The sequence below is a fragment of the Sciurus vulgaris genome, assembly GCF_902686455.1.
Source record: "Sciurus vulgaris genome assembly, chromosome: 5".
NCBI classification, from domain to species: Eukaryota; Metazoa; Chordata; class Mammalia; order Rodentia; family Sciuridae; genus Sciurus; species Sciurus vulgaris.
In genome coordinates this window covers 100,208,919-100,235,479 of record NC_136465.1, presented here as the reverse complement: position 1 = coordinate 100,235,479, position 26,561 = coordinate 100,208,919, and the positions used below count along the sequence as shown (strand labels likewise).

General features: G+C 32.8%; 2 protein-coding genes across 16 annotated transcripts in view; one reads left to right on the top strand and one right to left on the bottom strand.

Annotated features, from left to right (window-relative positions):
* YARS2 (tyrosyl-tRNA synthetase 2) overlaps positions 1–14,225 on the top strand; it is a 28,776-nt gene extending 14,551 nt beyond the window's left edge. The window contains exon 5 of the mRNA XM_079139400.1: positions 14,102–14,225. Within this exon, the coding sequence (XP_078995526.1) occupies positions 14,102–14,120 (19 nt within the window). The 3' untranslated portion in view covers positions 14,121–14,225. The remainder of the gene's footprint in view (positions 1–14,101) is intronic.
* DNM1L (dynamin 1 like) overlaps positions 1–26,561 on the bottom strand; it is a 52,473-nt gene that overhangs the window by 4,823 nt on the left and 21,089 nt on the right. For 3 of the 15 annotated variants that reach the window (XR_013763750.1, XR_013763751.1, XM_079139342.1), the window contains exons 3-19: positions 24,895–24,941; positions 24,149–24,220; positions 21,599–21,685; positions 19,803–19,965; positions 17,364–17,484; positions 15,888–16,019; positions 13,996–14,202; positions 10,584–10,704; positions 10,106–10,261; positions 9,786–9,875; positions 7,333–7,425; positions 5,037–5,093; positions 4,308–4,385; positions 3,971–4,003; positions 2,045–2,221; positions 1,779–1,888; positions 265–424 (exon numbers count right to left, since the gene is read on the bottom strand). Coding sequence is in view for 13 of the 15 variants with exons in the window: in XM_079139342.1 (XP_078995468.1) it covers positions 265–424; positions 1,779–1,888; positions 2,045–2,221; positions 3,971–4,003; positions 4,308–4,385; positions 5,037–5,093; positions 7,333–7,425; positions 9,786–9,875; positions 10,106–10,261; positions 10,584–10,704; positions 13,996–14,202; positions 15,888–16,019; positions 17,364–17,484; positions 19,803–19,965; positions 21,599–21,685; positions 24,149–24,220; positions 24,895–24,941 (1,904 nt within the window). In the remaining 2 variants the exon portion in view is untranslated. Of the gene's footprint in view, positions 1–28; positions 425–1,778; positions 1,889–2,044; positions 2,222–3,970; positions 4,004–4,307; positions 4,386–5,036; positions 5,094–7,332; positions 7,426–9,785; positions 9,876–10,105; positions 10,262–10,583; positions 10,705–13,995; positions 14,203–15,887; positions 16,020–17,363; positions 17,485–19,802; positions 19,966–21,598; positions 21,686–24,148; positions 24,221–24,894; positions 24,942–26,369; positions 26,409–26,561 lie in introns of those variants that run through there. The other 12 variants (XM_079139337.1, XM_079139336.1, XM_079139338.1 and 9 more) reach the window with 12 other exon arrangements.

Genomic DNA, 26,561 nt, shown 5'->3' with positions numbered 1-26,561 from the left:
AAAGGAAATAAAAACTTTTAAATGTTTATTGAATTTATATTAATATTCAGATGTTAATCTGACTTTGTAGAGAAACTGCTCCACTTTTTATGTAGATTTTTACTAACCAATACCTTCTTTGGAGTTTGAATCTAATTAGGGACCAACAAAAACAAAAATCAGTTATAATATAAAACCTATACATCCAAGGATCAAAATGCATTTTAAATTATGTGAATCTGGATATTTACACTCTAAGTAAAACACTGAAAAAACTTGAAATACCTTTAGCATATCAGCTGCTTCTTTCCTACGCTGTGCCATATCCTCAGATTCAGTCAGAAGATCATCTAATAAGGATGATTTATACAGTTGTCCTACTAACTCACTCTGAAGAGTGTCCTTCACATGATTAACCAAAAAATGCATTACTGCCTTTGGCACACTGCAAAACAAAACCAAATTATGAAGTCTGGGTAGAAATTCTACTTTTAAAAACTTTGACTTAGATTCTGACCTCAGAAAATAACAAAGTTAAATAAGAACACTACATTGTTTTAGATATTTCCTTAATGCCATAATTACCCTTCAAATTTTTGCTTAATTATAATCAAACATAAGAATAGCCATAATTCTTGGTATTTTATATTTTTTCTTCTATCATTAATCAAAATATCCAAAAAGTATGAAAAATCATATATCCCATAAATTGATGAATGGAAACAAAATAATAAATTGGCCATAAAAAGGAATGAAGTATTGATCCATGCTTTACACTGTAGAAGAAGGTTAAGACAGTGTGATAAGTGAAAGAGGCCAAACACAAAAGGCCACATATTAGTATGTTGTCACATATATGAAATGTCTAGAATAGACAAATCCATAGAGATGTTAAGTTAGTGGTTTGGGGGTGGGTGGGCAAAACGGGACTTCTCCTATTAGGTATGGGATTTCTTCATGGGGTAATGAAGATGTTATATAGAATTAGTGGTTAGCACCGTACAACCTTCTGAATATACTAAAAATTACTGTAAAGTACACTTAAAACAGTCAATTTTATGGTATTTGAATTCTTAAAAACAACGAAGACCTCTGTAGAACATAGGGACAATCAGAGAAACAAAAGCTAGGGCCTTTTTGGAATTGTGTTCAAGCTACAGTGTATAATATTTCTACCACAGCTATAAAAGATTCTATAGGCAAGAGGATAACTGATTCTACAGATAAAATCATTACTTTCAACTTTGAAGTATCAGACTATTTGGCTTTTTATTCCTGTGCAGAATTCTCTTGCTTCCTACAGATTCCCACAAATTACATACAGAATATTTTCTAATAGACACAGCTAAATGATTTTCATCTCTCTATTACTACATGAAATGACATTACATGCAACACTGAAGAATAAACATTAGGCAGTGAACACAAGAAAAAGTGTTCTGAATTAGAAGGAAAAAAATGTATTTCCCAAAGACATATCCTTTGGTATTTCTGAGAACCAATCAAATAATTAAAAAGGAAGTGTTAATGAAACTACAAAATTAAAGTTTAGAAAAACATTTTTAAATAACAAAATGTGGCAATGGATACAACAAAAGAATACTAAAAGCTTTTTTTGATACATCAGATCCTAGTCAGTCTGTTAAACTATCTAAATCTTGCTGCAACAGTTACCCAGACTATCAGAGAATTCATTTAACTTAGAATAAAAAGCTAACTTAAAATATTTATTTTCAAAACAGATAATGAACTCATTCAGTGGTATTATAGTCTGTGATTTCTATTAAGTAAATACTAACCTGTCTTGAATATTCTTTCTGACAATTAGGAAATATGATTTGATGAGTCGTTCAATAACTTCACAGTCTCGCTGTTCACGGGCAGATAGTTTTCGTGCAACAGGAACCGGCTAAATGGGGTAAGGGGAGAAATATTACTTTTTGTGCCATTAGAAACAGCAACATTTAACATTCAAAAGTTAAGTTTTTGAGACTTATTAGTTCCTTTTATCTCTGGAGTGTTTGCTTACTAATTTGGTCACCTAACCCAAATTATCATGGCTTACCACATCCAGCAGATTGACAGCATGACCTTTTTGTGGACTGGCTGGCATAATTGCAATTGGTTTTGATTTTTCTTCAGCTAATAACTCTTCTGCTTTTGAAGTTTTCAGCATTCCTCGCCAGTTGCCTGTTGTTGGTTCTTGACCACCATCTCCAACCCCACCGCTTCCAGATGCAACCTGAAAAAACATGTTCCAAAACCTATACCAACCATATCATATATGACATTAACAAAGTTTGCTTTCTTTGACAGTAGTCAAGAACACATACCCAGTACCCATCAGGAGTTTAGTCTATTCAGATAAATAGGGTCAGAGAGAGATGGTGGATAGCACATAACTGGAAACCTGAGCTTCTGAATAAGAGAACAGAATAACAGGTTGTATTTTAAACTTGTTTTCAAGGCCTCGGCCAATTTAGAACCTATTTAGTTCCCTTTTCTTTATCATTTACTGACTTTTCAAAAATTTTCTTCTCCCACATCTCTAATACGAGACTGTAGAAAAAGTATGCACTGCCCTTAAAACTACTCATTAAAAGCATACACAAGGAAACAACTGCTACCAAGTTATACCTTCAAAGTAATTTTAAAACACTATCAATCTATGATTTTGCCTAAAGCTCTATGAACTGATGTCCCCAAATTTGAAGAGTTTATAATTTCTCAAATTAGTTTACATTCCCAATAGTCAACCAAAATACCATGAGGTAAAAGTAGAAACTTTACTAAAAGAAACAAAACTGCACTCTCTATCTTAGGTTAATAGTCATGTCAGGCTGCCTAAATTGTGGAATGTAACAAACATTGTAAGTTCCCTCAACATCTTCACTCCTGAGAAAGGATCCCCTGAAAGAAATCTACTGATCTTATTAATTATAGCTGCTTCTGCAACCTTATATTCTGGGATACTGATTAGTCTTGACTTTGAAAAGAAAAAAAATGACTTAATAGGAAAATATCAACATTTCAGAGATGTTTTTAGATACTAAGATCTTAAAATTTAAAAGATGATTATATAAATTTAGCAGCAGAGTGTTATGGTAGTTATAAAAATGGCAGTTTGGGGTATTGTTAATTAACACTGGCCAAAATCTGCCTCTAGTATGTTAAAGTGAGTTATTTCTAAGTGAGGCTTAAATTATATAAATTTTAATTATACAATGTAAAATGAGTAATTATATATTTAAATGCTTGCTAAAGAAACATGAATGATATGTCACATGAAATTATAAGGAAAATGAGCACATGCCATGATTGAAATAAAACTTGTACAGTGATTTGGGTGATTCTCTTAATATCAGCACAGTGGGCTGAGAAAACAAGACATCTGTAAGCCTCTAAGGTTCAGAACTTCAAATCTGGCTAATAAGTAAGGAAATGAACTAAATGGCAGGAAAAAAAAAACAAATGGGAATGGTTCTAAATAATTTACATGTTATCTAATTTTCCACTAAAATGGTACTCAAGAATTGACAGTAGTCTCAAAGCCCCTGTTTGTTTTGTATTTGCTTAAACTGTCAAAGCATATCTGAAGCTATATATTTTAAGTAAAAAGTACATGCAATTGGGAAGCATAAGCAGTATTAGAGGGGATTATCCATTAGTCCTGAACAGATCTCAGAACCTTTAAAGAGGAAATGTCCAAAAGTATAGTTTCCATCTCTGAAATCTTAATTCCCTGCCACCAATATGCAAAATTTAAAACCAGTCTTGAAAGTAACAGTAGAAAAGCCTATTATTAATTAGAACAGTGTTAGAACTAGACTTATGCTATCTTATTAGGGTTAAGTAAAAGAACCATTAGGAACATAACACAGACAACAAGAAATAGATGTCACTGTACAAACATGTTCCTTAATGGTTTTGAAGACAGTGTTCAGTGAAAACCAAAAATATCAACATTTCCATTCTGAATCAAAAGACTCACATTTTTAGTTTCTCTTCTGCTGTCCTGAATTAACTGTTAAAAGATATGTTAAAACATGCAATTTAACAAGCAAGATTTAGATATCAATGGCTTGAAATTCAAAAAATGAAGGATAATTTCCTCTTTAAATTACTTTTCTGTGTATATCTATACTGCAAGCAAAAGCATCAATATCGAAGTATACATTATTATATAATTTTAAAATTTCAATCATACAAAAATGATCTGACCTTAGCACAACATCCCATATCAGTACTCTTTCAGTGTATTGTTTCCAGAAGATTATGTTGCACAAAACAACTAGGCATGCAGGCTTAGATTAAGAATCACAACAGACCTTGCCATCAGCCTCAGCAGAAGCAGCAGGGGAGGGCTCCTGGGAGGCAGGTGCCAAAGCACTTGGAACTTTAGAAGACTAAAGGCAAAAAATGCAGGGAAAAAAATCAAGGATGCCAAAAATGCATTCAGAAACTTTCTATAAATGTGAATTTTTTCCCCTCTGTAACAAAATAGTAAAATAACATGAAAAACAAAATAATCATGGGACATAAAATTGTTTATTCTGCCTTATTTCCTATAAAATTGTCATCTTTGTTCAAATGAATCTTTTTTCAGATGAATAAATACCTAAGAAAAATCCAAATCCAGTTCATCTGTTTTCAGCATTTAATAAGATCTTTTCCTGCAGAATTCAAGGTAACAGATTTCTATGCACATTTTAATTTATCATCTCCTATGGCTATTACTGGTAATTAAAACCTGTTAATGTGCATATTGTCTTGCCACTCCAAAAAAAGTATTGTAGTAAAATCACTGACAGAAGTTTTTAAAAAGGAAGTCCTGACACTTAAGACATCTTTAAACATTTATTCCAATGTATCCTAAAGGCTATTACTTTTGAATTACTCAAAGCCTATTTTAAACTTACATACCTTTACTCAATTACACAGTTCCAATGGAGTACTGGAATAGAAAAAAGTTACTTCTAGAACTAAGTAATATTCTGAGTCTTACCATCCGTCTTTAGGAATTGAGATTATGCTTTAAAAATACTGGTTTTTTTTACCTTGTCCCGTGATACAGCTGAAGGTAATTCTCTTGCTAGCCTGTTTCTCCTTTGTTCCTATAAAATGCAACCAAGCAAACCAAAAGCGATTATCAGAGCACTGAGATTTATGACTACTAATAAATGTTCATCTTAGTTGAAAAGTGTGGCATAACTTACAGATACATCCTCTCACTGTTGGAACTCATGCCATAATTATCATATTTTAAAATAAATAAATCATTTAACCCAATACTTCTCAAATCATTTTTTTTCTGCCCCAACACACCTGAGGGATACAACATAGCATCAGTAACAGTGGCTCCCTATACCAGTTATTCTCTAATAAGGAGCAACAGACCAACATGTTCTTCCCTTTCCCACTAAAAAACATTGATTTATAATATTACCACATAAATGTGGAACAAAAGTCCTCAACGTATCATGTAGAATTTGAAGTGCACAGATCGCAGAAAACTTAAACCTTTAAAAATCACTCTAACCTGCACACCTTTGCATTAAATTCAGACAACTCCCACACAACAAAACTTACTGTCACTTCAAAAGTATCTGTGGTTGAGGTTATTCTTTGTTTTTTTTTTTAATAACCTATGGCCTTGTGTGCTTGTGAGGCAGGCACTTCACCAACTGAGCTAAATCCCCAGACCCAAGGTTATTCTTTAAAATATTCTGTTAAACTGTATTCAGGAAATAATGTTGACAACTAACAGACCTTTCTGTAATCTCACTAATTTAATAACTGTTGTAATTTGCTCTAATTTGTCAAATTATGGAACAATGTTAAATTCAAATCCATATGTACTAAGTAAGCATCTGCTATGTTCAAATATTAGAACAGGTGCAAGATCATGTTGATATAAGATGATGAAGAACAGCGCTCTCATAGGCAGCACAAGTGTAATAGAAAAGCAGTTAAGCTAAATAAAAATTTGATACACTTATTTTTTTATGGGAAGTTAACCAATTACAAAATAACAGAATTATACAGATTTTAACAATATGTGAGAATAAAATACAGATTGAATAAAAAGCTAACATGTTAACATGTACATTGTGAGAGGGATACAAAGCAAAAAGCTGGGGTATCTGGAGGATGAGAATTTTCAGCCTAATCTGTTACCAGCCAGTTATGACCTTACCTAGCCTGGACCCCAGCAAGACCTTACTTGCTTTATTTTTTTTTTTTTTTTTTTTTTTTTTTTTTTCTTACTTGCTTTATTAACTGCATAGGTTACCAACTCTTCTAAGCCTCATTTCCTGTTCTAATAACATTATCTATCCTCAAAGGGTTACTATAAAGATCATAGTTATATCCACTTAAAGTTGTAATATTTATAATATCCACCAAAGTTCCTTGGTAGTCATTAAAACCAGAGGCATATTCATTTGTAGAAAAATACTGATGTGAAACTAAATTGTAGGACCTTATCAGTATAACAAAACTGCTCCAGATACAAGTTTTCCAAGAAAAGTTGATTTCAATGTTACAGGAACTAAATCCTTAAACTGCAGAAGAGTACATGTGCCAATTTTTAACACAACTGTTATCTAGTCTACTTTCTGAGTGTTAGAGTCTTACAGCAGACATTCTGAATTTTTTGGTAATAGGAAAAACTCCAGTTTTAGTAGGTAAAAATAGTTCATAATACCTATTAAAGACAAGGTGCTTGTTTCCTATATCAGTGCTCAGCAAAATAAACACTGAAGGAATAGTTGTTTTTAATTGTGAGCCTCAGTTCCTCATCTGTTTTTAACCAGAGTTGAAGATGACCCAGGGTCCTTTCCAGTTTCCAAATGCTATGTTTATAATCTCTCCATCCACATGCAAAAGGGGAGATATGATTTAGAGGGGACTCAATATTAATAGATTAGGGAGTAGCAGGATAATGTGTTCTTGGAGAAAAATGGCAGAGGGGAAAAAAAAAAACCTCAGCTTCTGGATAAATTGCTCTAGCCATCAGCCTTGACTCTGAGATCTTATCCCAACTTGTTACATTAATATCAAATGGAAAAAGGTCCTTGTATCCACCTCAGTAGTAGTGAAGAATACAGGCAGTCCTTCAACACTAAGCCAATGAATTCCAGATTGTTTCATAAGCAGAAAATAAGAATAATGCCTCCAGGAGGATTTGAGAATTAAACTTAAGAAAACAATGTAATGACCTCAGCATATTTTCTGTAATATAATTGACGCAACTATGGCATATCTGTTTTATAGTTAGCCCATGCTATGTTTTGATATAACTTAGTTACAAAAGATTTCTATCTCTGAAAAAAGAATCTGAAGTGTATTTACCTCTATATTATTGTTCATTAGCCCACAAGCATCAGCAAAATCAGGATGTTTTGTATTGATATAAGCCAATTCAATTGCCACTAAGTTATGGACCTAGAAAAAAAAACAAAATTAGGCTATTATATAAAATTTTACCATGAAAAATTTGCATATAAGACCTATTAAAGACAATGCTGGAAACCTATAGGAAAGTTATGCCTAAATAAATATTGGATAATTATACTCCAACTGATAAACCTTATGCCAAATAGTTATTCACTCTACTCTTTAAATCTGTATTTCATCATCAAAAATTGCATTTCTTTATGGCATTTGCTGATAAATGGATGGAACTAGAGACTAACATGTTAAGTGAAATAAGCCATTCCCAAAAAACCAAAGGCCAAATGTTCTCTCTGATAGGCAACTGGGGACTCACAATGGATAGGGGGTGGTGTTTCACTGGATTAGACAGGGTAGAGTAGGGGGAAAGAAGTGAAGAGGAGATGGGAATGGGAAAGACAGTAGAATGAAATGGACATAACTTTACTATGTTTATACATGAATATGCAACCAGTATAACTCCACATCATATACAACCACAAAAATGGGAAGTTATACTCTACTCCATGTATATATAATACATCAAAATACATTCTACTGTCATGTATAACTATAAAGAACAAATTTTAAAAATTTTTAAAGAAAACTGCATTTATAAGGAAGAAAAATGACATTGAGCTAGCTTGGATGTATTTTACTATGAGAAGGAAAAGTTATCTACCTGACACAAATCTAATTTCCAAGCCTTTGAGAGGTAACTTTGCTATTCAAATTTCAGATCATTCATTACTCCAAGTCAAAGTTTTAGTTCAATAATAAGAAAACAGTTCATAGCCAGACAGAGTAGCAACACATCTATAATCCCATCAACTCAGGAGGCTGTGGCAGAAGGATCACAAGTTTGAGGCCAGCCTGGGCAACTTGGTGAGACCCTGTCCCAAAATGAAAAAACTTTTTTGAAGGTCATAAGATGTGGCTCATTGGCAAGTACCACTGGGTCAATACCCAGTACCACAAAAAAGCAAAACAAAAACAGTTCATAATCACATATAAATTTTAAAGTGTTAAATTTATTTGAATAAAAAATATATTTAGACTTCAGATAGTGAATAGTTTTTTAAAATATTTTTTCAGTTGTCAATGAACCTTTATTTATATGTGGTGCTGAGAATCGAACTCAGTCCAGTGCCTCACACATGCCAGGCAAGTGCTCTACCACTGAGCCACAACCCCAGATCCTAATTAGTTTTAATTATGAAAAACTTAGGGGTTCACAATCTAATGAGAAAGTAATCAAAAAGAAAGGATGAAATTAATTTCTCCAGCCTTCTATAAAATTTCTGAGGCTTCAAAAAAGAATAAACTTAAATCTTTTCTTCCATCTTTTGCATTGTACTGTCCTGACAAATATATATTAGAACAGCACTTACTGGTGCAGACTGTGTTTAAAGGATCTATTCAAATGAAGTTCCAACAATTTTGTGATATCAGTGGGTAGAGTTTGAGGTCAGGTTAAGTTTGGTCGTTAGACATCTGACTGATAGATTTTTTTGTTTGTTTTGTTGTTTGGCTTGGTTTGGTGGTACTGGGGACTGAACTTAAGAGTACTCTACCAGTGAGCTATATCCTAGGCCCTTTTGATTTTGAGAAAGTGTCTCATTAAGTTGCTAACTCAAACTTGCAATCCTCCTGCCTCAGCTCCCAAATCAGTCCCAATTACAGCTGTGCATCACTGTGCTTGGCCCTGATAGTTATTCTTGCTGTATACTAACCAAGTAACAACACTTATATTCTATGTTTCCAAGGATGATTTTGCCTCAGTAAACCTCCACTGGGGCTCACCAAACTGAGCCAAGACCCCAAGTGCATTTTTAAAGGCCAGAATGAAAACAAAAAACATAATTAGAAGCTAAAGGCAATTTCAAAAGCTTATTTCATACTTCTATCAGCTTTTTAATTCTTCTGGTGGACAGCTGCAACCCACTGAAGTCATCAGACAAGCCAACTGCAGAAGAGGCCCAATTACCCTGATGTACTTCACAGTTAAAATAGGAGCTTGCTATAAAAGCCCAGTTTACTGAGATTGAAGACAGAACTAATTTACCATTAAAATCAGTGGCACCACATAATAAATAGAGCAAAGTTATTCACAGCCCTCAACAACTCTATTCTTACGAAAACTTGTGGCTGCACAGGCTAGCAATGATTAAAATGGGAAGAAAAATGCACTTTGCACTAGAATTACTGAAAAATTCCTTGGAAGTAAGACTGAAACTTACTTTTTTTTTTGATTCCCAACACACTGGGAAATATGCCTAAACTCTAACCATAATACTGTATATAAAAAGCAACCAGAGTAAAATTTAAGCCTTCACTAATCGTGTTTACAATGATTTGTGACAATAGCTCACCATTTCATTTGTAACAGGCAACCTTTTGCGAAGAAGACAAGTCACTACTTCAACTATGGCATCATGAAGTTTAGGAAACCGTAGCAATTCCTATAAATGATGGAAAAATACAAATGTAACAGTCTACTTTATTTAATGGAATAGTACAGAAACACTGAACTTAATTTGGAAGTTACATTTAAGAATACTATTACTACGAATCACTTGAATAAAGGAACTACAGATTTTAACTTTTAGCCCATCATTTCCTCCTCCCTATGAAATCACCTCTTCAAGTCATTTATTATTCATCTGAAACCTGTTCCATTCCTCTCAATTACCTGTGTACTATAATTGCTACAGTGCTGAATGATCCTTTGCATTTCCTCATGAACCAGTTCCACACAACGGAGGCTGGGCTCTTCTAAACGTTTGATTTGTCGTTTGACCAATAACTCAAATGAAACCTCAGGCACAAACAAAGCAGGACGAGGACCCTGGAAAAATAGAACTCAGAGCTCTTATTACAGTTACATGCAATTTCAATTCTTCCCAAAGATTAAAACAGAAATCACATCTTTTATTTTTTGTAAAAAGTGCTTCTTAGAGCTGGGGGTATAGTTCAATGGCAGAGCACTTGCCTAGCATGCCCAAGGCCCTGGTTTCAATCCCCAGCACCGCCAAATAAAAAGCACTTCTGAATTTCAAATATGAGAGCAAAATAACAAATTATAATTAATTTTAAAAAATACAATATATGATTAAAAACTGAAGCTTTAACCTCATTGTTTTAAAAGTCTGAAAGTTAAGCATACTCACAGTAGCATTTCTAATAGCAGTCAAAATGTCAATAGTGTTAAGGCCACCTAATGGGTCAACAGATTCTAAGGTTCGACCAAAAGTCTCATGGAAAATATAACAAATTCTAGCACCACCGCATCTGAAAGACAATGAATATATGGTTTCTTACATTACTATAAGGGAAAGAAGCTGTAAGTTAGAAATCTTTGTATAAGCTTGAAGTTTGTCTACTTTTCTGGGAAAACTTAATGGTTATTTCCATGTGTTCTCAACTCAGAATCATTATGAACAAGTTTCTCTAATTTTTTTTTAAACAGGAAAAGGAATCATTTCATAAATGGTATAAATATATAAATAACTTGATACAAAACATAACTAAAAATTGCTAAACAGCCTTTCTCTGTCCTAATTTTCTTCAACTAGCCTGTGAGCTCCATAAGGATAGGAAACAGCGCTTTCTGTTGATTCATAAACAAAAGAGTATAGCTGTGTTCCAATAAAATTTATGCACACTGAAATTTAAATTTTATGTAATTTTCAGATGTCATGATTTCTTTGAATTATGTTTCACTTTTACATTTAAAATTTTACATTTATCATGTAAAAATTATTCTTAACTGGTGGGCTGTTGTCTGTCTACTACTTTGGACAAATTAAATCTCTTGATTACTAGGCACCTTATATTTCCTATCTTGTTTAATGACTAAAAACCTTTGGTGTTTTCAAGTCCAGTGGAACTCGACAAATACCTTTATAATATCTCCTCAAATCATCCCTTCCTCTCTGTTTTCACCATCATTAATCAAGTTAATTCAGGTTAAAGGTACTAATCTAACATTATGCTAACCAAAATAAGCCAAGCACAAAAGGATATTGTATGATCCTATTTACATGAAATATCTAGAACAGGTAAATTCATAGAGATAGAAAGTAAATTCTCTAATTTAGCAGGGAAAAGGAAGGGGAAGGAAATAATTGCTTAATAGGTACAGTCTGTCTGGAAATAATACAAAAAATTGTGGAAACAGATACCAGTGATGGTTGAACATTATGAATGTTATTAATGCTATTGAACTATGCACTTAAAAATGGTTAAAATTACTAGTAATTGGTCTCTGGTTTCAGCCGTTTCCTTCTCCAAATTTCCATAATGATCAAATTACTCTTCTAAAATGGGTTACTCCTGCCAGTGGCATATGCCTATAATCCTAGCAGCAAGGGAGGCTGAGATAGGAAAATCTCTAGTTCAAAGCCAGCCTCAGCAACTCAGCAAGGTCCTAAGCAACTCAGTGCAACCCTGTCTCTAAATAAAATACAAAAAAAGAGTTGGGGATGTGGTTCAGTGCCTCTAAGTTCAATCCCCTGTACCAAAAAATTAAAATGGGTTACTCCTCTGACCAAAAGTGTTTTATTTTTTATAGTAAGAAATCATCTATATTCTCAGCAAGAGATTCAAGACTTCTTACAGTCTTATTCCTATACACCTTTCTTGCCTTATCTATCATGTCCCATTAGTGTACATGCCATTCTCCAAATATACCTGGCACTATTTTGCTGTTTCCAAGAATGCCCTCCCAACTACCTCCCCAAGTTCTATTCAGAGCGCATCTCAGATGCCTTATTAACCACGGAGTGCCCCCAATCCCTGAAAGAAATGTAAACAGTCTCTCTTCAATGTCTCAAAGGCTTGAGTAAGTGAATAAAGATAACTGATTCATTAACAATTTACAAAACTGCCCTTATATATTACATGCACTTCTGTGGATGTGTATTGTATTTAGCAATAAGAAACATCTAAATAAATGTATACTTTTGCCAACTAATGAAGCCTTTTGTTACCTCTACTATGTTATCAACTGAACTCCTTAAAGGCCCATTATAGCAATCTATTCTCTCTCCATATGCTATGCATATAATAGCCATTCAATAGTGTATTAAATACCCTATCTTTTTATGGAGTTAAGTCATCTGAAAGACCCTGTAGGTCACACAAAAGTATACAAAGTATGGAAACACAAAAATGAGTGTATATATAATTGGAAAATCTGAATAAACTCTGAATTGTTCTAGTGTATATATAATTGGAAAATCTGAATAAACTCTGAATTGTTCATTTTCTTATTACTGTACTAAACTTATATAAGATATCAGTATTGGGGAAGGAGTGGTAAAGGGTAAATAGGAACTCCCTGTATATTTCTTTGCAACATCCATGGGTCTATAATTATTCCAAAATAAAAAGTTTTTGAAAATGTACATTTTTTTTACATATGGCTAATAGTAAAACAGTAAAATATGCAGTATGTAATCAATGACTTTGAGAGTATTATATACCTTAATCTAGTAATTCTATTCTGAGGAATTTATCCTCAGGATTTACTTGGATACATGCCCCTAAGACTACATGCACAAGTAGACTGCCATAATATCACTTATTCTTGTGTATACACTAGTCGCTGCTCATCCAGGATTTTATTTTCTGAGGTTTCAGTTAACCATGGTCAGCAACAGTCCAAAAATATTAAATGGAAAATTCCAGAAACAAATGATACCTAAATTTTTAAGTTGTAAGTCATTCTAAATAACATGATGACATTTCATGCTATCCCACTCTGTCCCACCTGGGATCTGAGTCATCTCTGTGTCAAGTGTATCCTGCCCATTTGTTACCTGATAGCCATCTCAGTCATCAGTTATTGGTACTGTAATGCTTATAAATAGGGTTCAGTACTATCCTCAGTTTCAGACATCCACTGGATGTCTTAGAATGTATACCCAAGAATAAGGTGAGACTACTGTAATTGCAAATAAACTATCCAATAGTAGAGGACTGGTTCAACAAATGAGGGTATTAAAATACTATGCAAGTCTTCAGAATGATAATTTATCCTATCCTATTAGAAAGCTGTATCATATGAATTTAAAGAAATTATTCCAAAGTAGCATGAATAGCACCTGATTTTTAAATGTGTAATACTCCATTTATGTATCTTATAGATGGATAGAAAAAATGTCTAGGTCAATGCCAAACTTAAGCAGGAATTATCTCTGGTTTGTAAAATTAGGTAATTTTGTTTTTATGTTTTATTTTTACTTATCTGCATTTTCTAATTTCTCATGCATTTTTCATGCTGTACTTTTTAAAAAGAAACAGACATTTCAAAAGAAAAGCAGTATTTTTAAATGCTTATCAACTAAAATATTGCTTTTAAAGAAAACCTTAAATTTTTGTCATGCTTTCCATAGTTTATTATAAAGCATTTTACCACACATACCAGTCATTATTCTATCCTTTCTTTAAAAAAATGCTATTCCTATTTGTTTTTATAGGCAATAAATCACAATAAAATAGTCTTAAAGTCAATTTAACAAAAGATAAAGTGAGCTTGCAATTCAGGTAACCAAATCTATTTAATAATTTCTTACTTACAGTTCTGATGTTTCGATATATTTTGCAGTTCCTTCAATAGTGTTACAATATTCTGTGGCAAACTTGGTAATAAGCTGGAGTAAAGTAGCACTCTTATCATCCACAGGTTCACCATAGCTATTTAGAAGAGACTGATATTGAGCAGCAAGAACATTTATTCTTGTTTTCAACTCAGGTAAGCAATCTCTGATGTGATGCATCAGTAACCTAACAAAGATTAGAAAGGCAGGATTTTAATGTGAAATTGTGTGTTCAGACACTCTAAACAAGTCACATTTTTAAAATGCAAACAACAGGGGAAAACTTGTCAAACAATGTATTTTGACAGGTTGGTATTATGATATACACATTTCTTGACACTCAGTTCCTAAAAGCCTTGGAATCCAGAGTGTTAAAAGTGTCTTTTGTATATTAATGAGATGAATGGTGGCTGGAAACCCCTAAAGAGCTTCAGAATGGTGATTGGTCACCAAAAAGAATAGGCATAATTAGAGGATTGGGACATTTAGCCACAATCAGAAGAGCAAGAATGAGAATGAAAGCTGAGTTGATCACCAATAGCCAATAATATAATCAATCGTGTCATTGTAATGAAGTTGCCATGAAAACTCAAAAGGACAGTGTTCATGAAGTTGAACACATGGAAGTTCCTGGAGGGTTCTGGGCCCAGAGAAGGCAAGAAAGTGCTTTGCCCCTTTCTATATGTCTTGACCTATCCCTTTCTTCCAACTGGCTGTTCATCTCTATCCTTTGCAATAACCTTTATAATACAAGGGTAAAGGTGAGTAGTGTTCCCTGAAAGTGACCTGCTCTAGCAAATTAAACCTAGAGGGGATCCTGGGAACCCAGAATTATAGCCAGTCAGAAGCACAAGCCATAACCTCTGCTTGCAACTTGCATCTGAAGTGGAGAGGCAGACTTGTAGGACTGAGCTCTCAACCTATCAGATCTCATGCTATCCCTAGGTAAGTAGCATCAGAACTGAATGGAGACAGAGTACACCACTGAGAACTGCTTGCACGGTGTCTGAGGGAAAGTACATAAATCTGGTGTCTCAAACATTCTCTGCTCTTTTGACTGAGAATAGGAAAAAAATACTTTGATTTTTCCCTTTATTACAAGAGCAGGAAACAAAGCAATCTTAGATTACAGGTAAATTACTTAGTCTGAAAAAACAATAACAAACTGTTTTGGTCAATACTTTTGAAATCTGTCTTTGACCGACCCATCAAATTGTAGCAATTATAAGAAAACCAAATATAAAACAAAAAACTGCAAAATTATTTTCATAAAATTGAAATCATCATTTAGTCCAATTCTACGTGTATAATTTTTGTTTTGCAACTTATCTTTTACAATAGGTACCCAACAGAGTGTAAATCTATCCTATTAAAATCTAAGTCCATCTGCCTTTAATTTTGGGAAAAAGACAAAAGAGAATTTAGAAAGGTCTTCTAGTCCCTACACCACCAGTGGATATTCAGAATTCGAAGTATACAACTTACATTATTTCTACAATGAATATAGGAATAGAAAAAATTCTAAATTAAAAATAGATCATGTGAAAATCATAAATTTTAGTTCAGTTCCTGAAATCAAAGTGGAAATGAAGTCATCTGCTATCTAGTTATAACCTCAGAACTAAATTAGCTTTCAAAAACTTTGTAATTAAAACATTATAAAATTCATTTAAACATTGTAGACAATGGGATGATTTAATGTTAAGCACCCTAGTAAAAAGACATCTATTTTATAAGAACCTACTATAAAGAAAACAGAAGTGAAACTGTAAGGAATAATAGTGAAAACATAAGGAACTAATGAACAAAAACAGTCTCAGCTATCAGTCAGCAAAACAAAAACATCTCATTTCCAAAAGGTAAAAATGTTACCTGTTTAGAGTCCTAGCAAGATACTTTGTTCCATTTCTATTGGCCAGAGATGGGTATTTCTTTTGAAGAAAAGCATATTCATCACGGATTGAATCAGTTACACTCTTCTTATTGTTAATATCTAGCTGGCTCCTATAGATGAAAAGCAGAAAAACTGTCCAACTAATCAATTATCATCCTCTCCCTCTCCTAGATGATGACAGAAATAATAGGGATACTAATAGTACCAGGTATTGTTCCCTAATAACTAACATGGGTTGTTTTATTTAATTCTCACAATAATTTGATAGGTATTATTATACCATTTTACACAAGAAACTGAGGTTCCAAGAGATTAACATATCCAAGGCCACACATTAAGTAGCACAGCCAATATTTGAACTATGTGACTTATAAATAATTAAGGCCTGAATAGTGTAAGCTCATCATACCATTAACTACTCAAAAGCAGTATTCTTAAGTAATAATTATAGATAGGTGCAAAAATATGTGTACCTCAATCAACTATACTTTATCCATTGACAGGCAAATGATTTAGTTAACATGAAGAGCAATTATCTACAAATACAGAAAGTGGTATTATAATACATAGTTGCAAGAAACAGGAGACAGTTGGAATGGGAAGAAAAACAAAATGGGAGGAGGAGTGGAATGGAGGGGCATATGAAGAGAAGCAGACAATTGGAATGGCCTTTAGATACCACTTAGTAAAACATTCTCATCTTGTATCTAGTCTGTGTGAGAACTGTGACTATGACTATAACCCAGGTCTCAAGATAATTTCAGTGTTTCCTACCTTATAAAAGCTTCAGACCAAGAGAGATCATCATTTAAACCTACCCCTTTCACTAGACAAGTGACTTTGGCAAATGTATGACCCGAGTTTTCCAGTTATAAAATAGAAACAACACCTGCCTCACAGGATGTCATGAGGGTTCCAAGAGAAACCATTTGCAAATTGCTCAAAATAGTGTCTAAAACATAATTAGACACTCAATAATGGTTTCTTTTCCACAATTTTTAATACCAATGATTTATAATTAGGATATCTTTAATAAAATTTCTCCAAGTCATGTCCTGGCAGTTACACAGCACTACTAATGGTATAGGTTAAACCAAGCTATTAAAGTCATACCACATTAAAATTTCTTTATTGAGTACAGATTAGATAACACTTCTTTTTCCATAACTGCATGCCCTTCTCAAATGTGGCTTAAATGATAGACAAAAATTCTTAAGCCTAGTTATTCTCATCCATATGTAGTCCTGCTTACTTCAGAAACATTTTCCATTAGAAATGTCTCAGAGAGACTTTAGTGAATCTCTTTTTGTCACTTTAGGCAATGAATTCTCTAGTAATACCAACATTATAGTAAAAGGAGGGAGAGTAGTATCACATTTCGGACTGATTTTAGAATTCCGGTCTTGTTTTGAAACAAGAATACTGCAATCCTTATACCATTCTTCACAGCTAACCTGTTAACTACTCCAATTATTCCAAGTTTGACTGGAATAACCCTTCCCATCAATACATCCATGGCATCAGTACCCGCATCCATGAGATCAAGTTTAGTGATCACAGCTAGGGTTCTGCGACCTGGTAAATGCAAAAAGCAAAAATGAAAATGACCTATTAAGCCATTAATGAAAGAAACTCTTCACATATAATCCCACCTAACATTACCTCTTTCATCATTTTGGAAATGCTTTTCCAACCTCTGTTTTAAAGTACTTTTTAAAAACATTCTTTAAATTTTCTAGAAATAATTTCACATGCAATTTTTCATTAGCTCTGGGACTAACCTTTTTCTAAGCATTTTTAAAAATTTGTTTAAAATTTACTTTTTTGGTGAACAATTTGAATGTTCATTTTCTGTATCATATTTGTTTTTAGTGCTGAGAATCAAACCCAGGACCTTCACCATGCTAAACAGACATTCTGCCACTAAGCCACTTTCCCAGACCCCAGTTCTATTATTTTTTGGTAAGTGAAAACTGATGTGTCACTACTGCCTGAAGACAGAGCAGTTCTGCTCCCTCCCAACATTTTCTTGTACCAAATAATCAAATCCATTTTCCATTTCTAGTTTACCTTTTTTTTTTAGAATATTATACAAATGGAGTCTGGCTTTCTTCATTTAGCATAATGAATTGGAAAGCTATCTGTGTTGTTGTGTATGTCTACAATTGATTCCTTTTTATTGCCAAGTGGTGTTCCACTGTATAGATATACCATAATTTAGTTTCTCATCTCCTATTTGAAAACTATTTGAGTTGCTTCTAGTTTTTAGAAACTGAAGAAAGCTGTGACACACATTTGCATACAGGTTTCTATATGAATATAGTTTTTCATTTAACATAGGTAAAAACCTAGAAATGGAATTGCTTTATAAGAAACTCCCACACTATTTCTCAAAATAGTTATGCCATTCCCACCATCAGTGTATCAGAATTCCAGCTTCTCTGTGTAGTGTACAATTTTACATAAGACATTTTTTTATTACAAGAATTTTTCTATATTGTTCCAAATCAACCAAGTTCCCTTTTAATTTCTCATTTTAGCATCTTCATTTACCTGTTGCTAGCCACATTAAGTTGCTTCTAAATTTTTGATACTACATACTGTTTTGGATTATTTCCTTACCATGTCTCATCAGATTAAGATCATTAGATCAAAAGTGTGACCATATTTATAGCTTAAGGATCATTTAATCTTATTTTTACTCTTTAATCTTTTATTGCTGGGGTTTTTAAGCATGTGCTTTTGCCACTAAGCCCTGCCCCCAGCCACTACAGTTCAAGGGTCACTTTAAAAATAGAGTAAATACATATAAAATGCTTAACAGTTTACTTTAAATAATGTAAAATTTAAATAAGATCTTTAGTATAGTTTATCATTTAATCCAACTTAAATAAACACATTAGTTACTTAAAGTAAAAAAGTTTCTTAAAAACATGAAATGTACCTGTTTATGGGAATTTTAATTAACGATTTTAGTACTAACATTTCCTATCAACTTTTATTTAAAATTCTTCTTTAAAGTCAGAAAAATATGACAGCCTTCAAAACTTCCAAATATTCAGGTAAAAAAAAAAAAGTTTCTTTATAGAGCAAAGCAAACACTAGTAATATCAACAATGACCACTCTCCTATAAGGTAGTGTTTTAAAATGTATTAAATGATGCCCCTACATCATTAACCAATCATTAGTAACCCATGGTATGAACTAATCCTTGGAGCTACAAATGCTTCATAATAGGATTTTACCTTTAAGAATCTCCTGTGCCTTGAGCATGTCCAAATATTTTCTACCTCTGCAGAACATAGATAACTTAATTCTTTCCTGTACCATAATAATCATCATAGATGATGACTGTAGAGAAATTAACTGTGAGAGTTATTCTTAAAAATTAGTCATGCAAAAACCTAAATCATGTCATTTACACAGAACAAAAAACCCTTTGCAAAGCCATTTTATTATGTTAAAATCACTAGGAAACTATTGCAAATATAGATTTTATGTCAATTTTTTTTTTTTTTTTGCCTCACCTGTATACCAACTTAACTGTTTTTCATCAGCATTTCTTTTTGAAATTATAAGCAAAATAGGAAACCATTTTTTAACTCTGAGATAATTCCATTTAAAAATAAAAATCCTTTTCTTAGCAGGTACAGTGGCACATACCTATAATCCTATCAACTCAGGAGGCTGAGACAGAAGGATCGTAAGTTTGAGGCCAGCGTCAGCAACTTAAGACCCCATCTCAAAATAAAAATAAAAAAGGGCTGGGGTGTTGCTCAGTGGTAGTGTCGCTAGGTTAAACCCCCCACCCCCCCATAAAAAAAAATCCCTTTCTTGAGGGATCTACCATGATAAATCAAGCATCTCATTAAATATTAACATATATCCTTACCATCTGGATCTACCTCTCTTGAAATTTTAAGTGCCTCTGATGTTGCCATATCTGTATTAGCAGCAGTGACAGCGAGGATAATGGAATTGGGATTACTGATGAACCGAAGAATGAGCTCTCTGATTTGAAGCTCAATATCCTTAGGTTGATCTCCTACAGGCACCTAAAGCAAACAGAGATGAGCAAGGAACTAATAATAACAATAATAATAAAAGCTAATAATAAAACCAACTCAGTTTTTTTCCTCATTTAATCCACAGAGCATAGGCATTTCTCCATTTCCAAAGAGTTAAAATAAAGATATTAATAATATATTCCAGTAGTATCCATATATTTGCTAATGTAGAGAGGTCTCAAAATGTCTTTCAAATATCAAAAGTTTACTTTTACACAAATGTTTACTGAACACAATCCTATGTTAATGACTGATCAGTATTATCCTTGCCTAAAGATAAGTTCATTTATTAAGTCATCAATTATTTATTGGCAGCCTATTATGATTTCAGGCACTCTTCTATAAGTAAGATTATTTTACAGTAAAGAATTTTAAAAATACCAAAATTCCTGCTTATGTTTTAGTGATGTGAGGCAGATAATAAAGAAACACCTAAAGTATCCAGTTGGTAAAAAGGGCTGTTGAAAAAACAAAGCAAAACAAAATAGGGAATGATTTGAGAGAATTAAAAATTTTAAATTAATGACTTAAACTAGACTATGTTTTTAAATAAGAAATCAGAGAAGATCTCACTGAGACCATGACATTTGAGAGAATGAGCAAAAATTAAAGGCAATAAGGGAGAGAGAGGACATACACAGATCTGGAGGAAGAGTATTCCAGGCTTAGTGAATAAGGGCAAGAGACTGGAGAAGTCAGGAAAAGAATGACTGGGAGATATCAAGTAGATATTTTAGCTCTCTGTAAGAACTTAGGCTTTTACTCTCAGTAAAATGGGAAGCCACTTAAGAGACTCTAAGCCAAGAAATTATATGATCTAATTTTTACTTTAACAATTTTTGGTTGCTAAGAACAGATAATAAAAAAGACCTATTGTTGCTGTTATTATTATTATTATTATTATTATTATTATACTAATCCAGGTGATATAAGTGACCAGCTCAGGATGGTAGCTAAGAATCTGTAAGATATGACGGTTCTGGATATATTATAAAGATAAGGAGAACAAGAGGATTTGCTGACAGGAAGTGAAATGAAAGATAAAGAAGCATTACAGATATTGAATGACAAACTTTATGGCTTGGCAATTTGTTGAGATGGGGAAGACAACAGAAGGATCAATATAATTGAAGGACAGATCAGGAATTTGGTATCTCAAGTCTGAAATACCTATAAGACATGTAAGTGTGTATGTCAAATGGATAACTGAATATCCAAGTCTAGAGATCTGTAAATATCAAAATACAGAAATTCATATATTTTAACCATAAGATTCGATGAAATCCAGGGGGTAAGTGTACCTAGAGAAGACAAGAGTCCAAACACTGAGTGAGCGCTAGGGCACTAATTGTTCAGACACTAGGGAGACAAGAAGAAACCAGCAAAAGAGACTGGAAAAAAGTGCCCACTAAGATTGGAGATAAAACAGTAGAGTGTGGTATCCTGGAAGCCAGGTAAAGAAAGTGTTTAAAGGAGACAGGACACTATAACTATATAAACTGCTATAATAGATTAAGTTGATTGCAAAACAAAGCTCATTATTCTCATACGGGGTTAAGGAAAAACATTTATTCAAGTGAAAACATGACCAAATCCACAATGAATAACAACTATTCCTCACCTTGGTCATTCCTGGCAAATCCACAAGTGTCAAATTGACAACGTTGGGTGAAAAAATCTTAAGATGGATTGGTTCAGGGCTTACTCCCTAAAAATAAGTTTTAAAAATATTAAAATCACATTAACATTTCAATGAAGTATGAAATGCTAAGGCAAATCTCATTTCAAGTAGATAAGAATTTAGATACTTTTAAATATGGATCTCTACAACTTTCCAACAATCCAAACCTATTAAAAAAAACACAAGACGGCAGTCAATCATATAATAGGTTATAATCCTACCTAACCCCATACCATTCATATAAACGATTTATATCCCCTGTATCATTTCAGTTTCTTTCCTCTTGATTCTGTACATATACTATTTAATGTTTAAGACTGTGTTGAACAAAAGAATAATTTACTCACTATCCAAATTCAGTATTCGAATTTATGATGTTCTCGAGTATAGACAGTAAGAAACAGACAAAAACTTATTCAGATTAATTTGGCTCCTGATCTTTTAATATCAAGTGACAAGTGTATACATACTAAGATTTTCCTTAGACAATTCATTTGAATTTTTAGATCCCTAAATTCTAGTAATAAAAATATGAGTAGTGAGAGATACCTGTATTTTCTCTTCCATAGATTAATTATTGCAGAGCCTCCCTCTTCTTCAACATTGGCCTTATACAAGTTTTAGAACTGAGTCAGCTACATGTAAAAGGACACTGAGGAAGTATTTATACCTTCTGTTTGTACATGTTCTTTATCCTTTAGTTCTCTCATCCATTTATCCACTTACATTTTCCTTCATAAACCACTGAAAATTCTAATTTCCTAGGAAGTTGAGTTTTTTTTTTTTAATATTTTTTTAGTTGTCAATAGATCTTTATTTATTTATATGTGGTGCTGAGAATCAAACTCAGTGCCTTATATATGCCAGGCAAGCACTCTACCACTGAACCAAAATTCCAGCCCCCTACTATGAGTTTCTTAAACAGTTATTATGTACTATACTTAAAAAGTAGTGGGCTAGTTTCTATTTTAAATACTCTAGTGTTCCAAAGTCATTAACTGTCATTATTTGGCACACCTAGGTTGTATCATTTCTCAGGATCTATTGTTATGGCATTCTCATCACATCAAATTCAAAGTCCTGCCAAATACCTTTAAAGTTCCAATCTTACATTCTAAATCCTTTAGGGATTTAAGTTAGGCATATGAAGTCATTTATACATTCAGTCATATTAAATCACATAAGATCAAAGTTGCATTTACTGTATTACAAGCATGATTTAAGAGGATATTTTTTGATTGAATTGAAGCTAATGGACATTTCAAATGTAGACACTGGATAAAAAACCTACTGGGTAAGTAAATCATATACTTAGTATAATGTAAACATTGTGTATGTATACAGACTAAATCTCTTATGACAGTCAATTCATGTAACTAAACACTTTCATTTCTGAATCACCATAGTCTCATACTTTAAACTCTGGTACTATAAAATTACCATCAACTGCTGAATTTAGTATGTACATGGGGATCTTCATAGAGATAATTCAAATTGGTGTTATGATTAATAATATCCCCAAAGACAAAATTATCCCTGATATAAACTAGCTTCTGGCTCCTTTTTTCTACTTACATATAACAATGTTATTAGAAACTCAGAGAACTCAAAAGTTATCAGCTTAGAGTAAAATAATGAACAAAACTTAGTAAATCACTAAAACAGAGCCAAATAGGCATAGAGACTTAATGTGGCTCCAAAAAATGCTTTTGGTTGGGGGAAAGAACCTCACTACACATCTGTCAGATACAGGGCTCAATATATAATGTGAAGAATATTAGTACTAGGCTAGGGCCCATTTGTGGGAGTAAATGTTCATCTGGATAATACAAGAATGGAGGTTAAAAACAAAAAAGAAGAAAGGAGAGAGAAAAAATTATAAGAATAAAGAAAGATAAAAAAGATTTATGTGAGGCAGTGATAGTGCCTGCTATTGAGATCAATGGTATCTTAGATACCTAATTTATTTTAGATTCTCACAATCTTAGAAAATAAGAAAGCAATCAACATATTGCTTTTCATTTTCACAAAAAAGCTACTCTTCTGAATATACATATCTCACAAATTATATAATGCTTGAGTTACAGAAAAATCAATCCATCCAAAAAAAGATAACTCACAATAACTGTAATAAGCAGAATTATATAATAAAGTGATATGTACATGATAGAATCAAGAATATAAATATAAATGAAATATTTGATACATATAAAAGCTCTAAGAAACAAAATGAATTTTATGATTTCTTTTTTGATGCTGGAGATCAAACCCAGTGCCTCACACACATTAGGTGAGTACTATACCACTGAGCTACATCCCCAGTCCCAAAACAAGGGATTTTAAGCAAAGTTTTTATGTTGTGAAAATAGTCCATTTGTTTCAAAGACCAAGACTGCAAAGTTACAATATTCTTTGTACATTATATATAGAAAAATCCTCAATGATATATTTACTGATGTTTATGCCTTCCAAGTCTAAAATGATACCTACCTTATTAGTTCCTGAAATTCTTTCTGTTTCATTTTCAATTTCTTGTCGAATTTCATCAAAATCTGTATAAAGCTAAAAGTTATTGAAACAAAAAGCACAATATTTAAAATAAGATCAAAAGTTCTCAAGTTGGAAGATACCCACAATTTCAAGGATGTCTACTGATTTGCTTCAAAAAATGAGTCAACAAATTCTAATGTACACATATACTTTTTTTGAGCCCAGATTCACAGTTTTTAGTTTTTATTTTATTTTTTGGTACTGGTGATTTAATGCAGAAGCACTATATGATTAAGCTACAATCCCCAGCTTTTTTTCCTCCCGCTTGAGACAGGGTCTGTAAACTAAGTTTTTTATAACCTCACTGAGTTTCTGAAACTGGCCTTGAACTTGTGATCCTCCTGTCTCATCCTCCCAAGCCACTGGGATTACAGGCATGCACCACCACACCCAGAGATTCAATTTTTCTAAGCTTTGTTTTAAAGTTGCCCGATTCCACAACAATTATGAATCTCCAAACTACAACAGTGAAGAATCTCCAAATTAAGAGAAAACAGGCTCATTTTAAAGATTATTTGCCAAATGCACTACTGTGGTTAGAAATACTACTGAGATAAGATTTATTTTACAAGAAATGGTTGCTTCAAAATGACATAACAGATTGTCAATGACGAGAAATTACCTAATATTTGTCTAAAATATTATTTTCAACATGCTATTTCTTCATTACATTCTTGCATGATTACCTTATTTTTGGTGTGAAGAAATTTACCCCATTCTTCTGCTTCTACCCCTAGAAAAAGAAAAACTAATTTATTGAAAACTATGGGAATCACTTTATGTTAGGAATTCAAAAGGGCAACATAATAAATTGTTAGTTCCTATTTTGCCATTAACAAGGTAACAAGTGTTTTAAGATCTGCTAAATTGTACATTTCAAATTTACTAAATTGCATCACATTTCAGAATCATGTCTAATTTCAGGTAGATACACCATTTGAAATCTAGATTTGACAAATAAAATTTTCACTTTCTATTTGTTTGTAATATAATATAGTGAAAGGTATTTCTCCAAACATCTTATAAATCAAAGCAGTTTATCTGATGAAAACATGCATTTAAGTTAAAGGCTAAGAAGAAAATTAAAGAATTCCATTGATTAATGTACAAAGCTTATATAACATATTTGTGCCTATTGCCCTCAGGAAAAAATTTTCTTATGTGAATGAAAGCCATTTTTTTCAGTGCTTTGTTGTTGTTTAATTTGGTTTCCAGTCAGATACCTATAAAGTCAGTTTGGTGCTTCTTTAAGAGCTCTTTTTGTAGTATAGTATGGAGCTGACTGTTTTGTAAAATGTGTTAAGAAAACTCCCCCAAGGCCAAAGCTACATTCTTCCATGGAACTGAAGGTAGGAAAGAAATGAAATGGAGTGGGGAAAAAAACAAAAACAAAAAGCCTGGTATATGCACTGTATGGAGTTGACACTCTCCATTAGTTTCCAATCATAGGTCTGTTCCTCTTTTACTGGCTGAAATAAGGAAAATAGATTCACTGTATACACAGTGTGAAGTAGTCTAAAACTTGGAGAAAAAAAATTTGTTTTTTTTCCCAGAAACTAGAAATGTTTAATTGTAGAAAGATTATCTAAACTGATCCCTCCCAAGCAGAGCTATTTTGTTTTTGCTAAATTCACAGAAGTTTACAATAATAATTAAATATACTGAATAATGCATTAGCTACCTGAAATCAAAATAAAATGACTATAAGATATCCATATAAATGTTTATCAAGGAAAAGGTGGATCATTTCTTTGGTGGAATAAAGGTAAATAAAACTGGATCCTTTTTGCAAGTAAAATGCTCACCTACTTGAAGCTTAGTACCTTCTTCCAAGAAGTCTCATTGGAGGACTGGAGTAATCTAGGTGAACAGAACTCACAAAGGCTGGTACTACATACCAAAGGGGTGTTTTTAATTTACCTTATAATATAAAAGAGGCCTAGTTTCACAAGCATGTTTTTTGAAATGAAAATAAAATAAATTACATTCACCACCAAAAAAGCTTGCATTTTGATGCAATGCCAGAAAGATAACAAGATAAAACCTGCAGTCAATGTAGGTAGGCAAATAAAAATGGGGAAAAAATGCACACAGCCTGTAAGAGTACATAAGCACACATGCAGGCATAATAGAAAAGGGGCCAAAAACAGATAGAGGAAACCTTTAGAAAGGTGTCTTGAGTTTTTCCATGTAGCAGGGTCTGTAGTTAAAGAAAAACAGCACAGAATGAGAAGTTTAGTGCTTACCCCTAAAATTTTAAACCTTTTTAAAAAATCAAATTTGTAAAAATATGATCACATTTCAAATGCACATAGCATTCAATTATTCAAAATGTACCACTTGAATTAGAGAA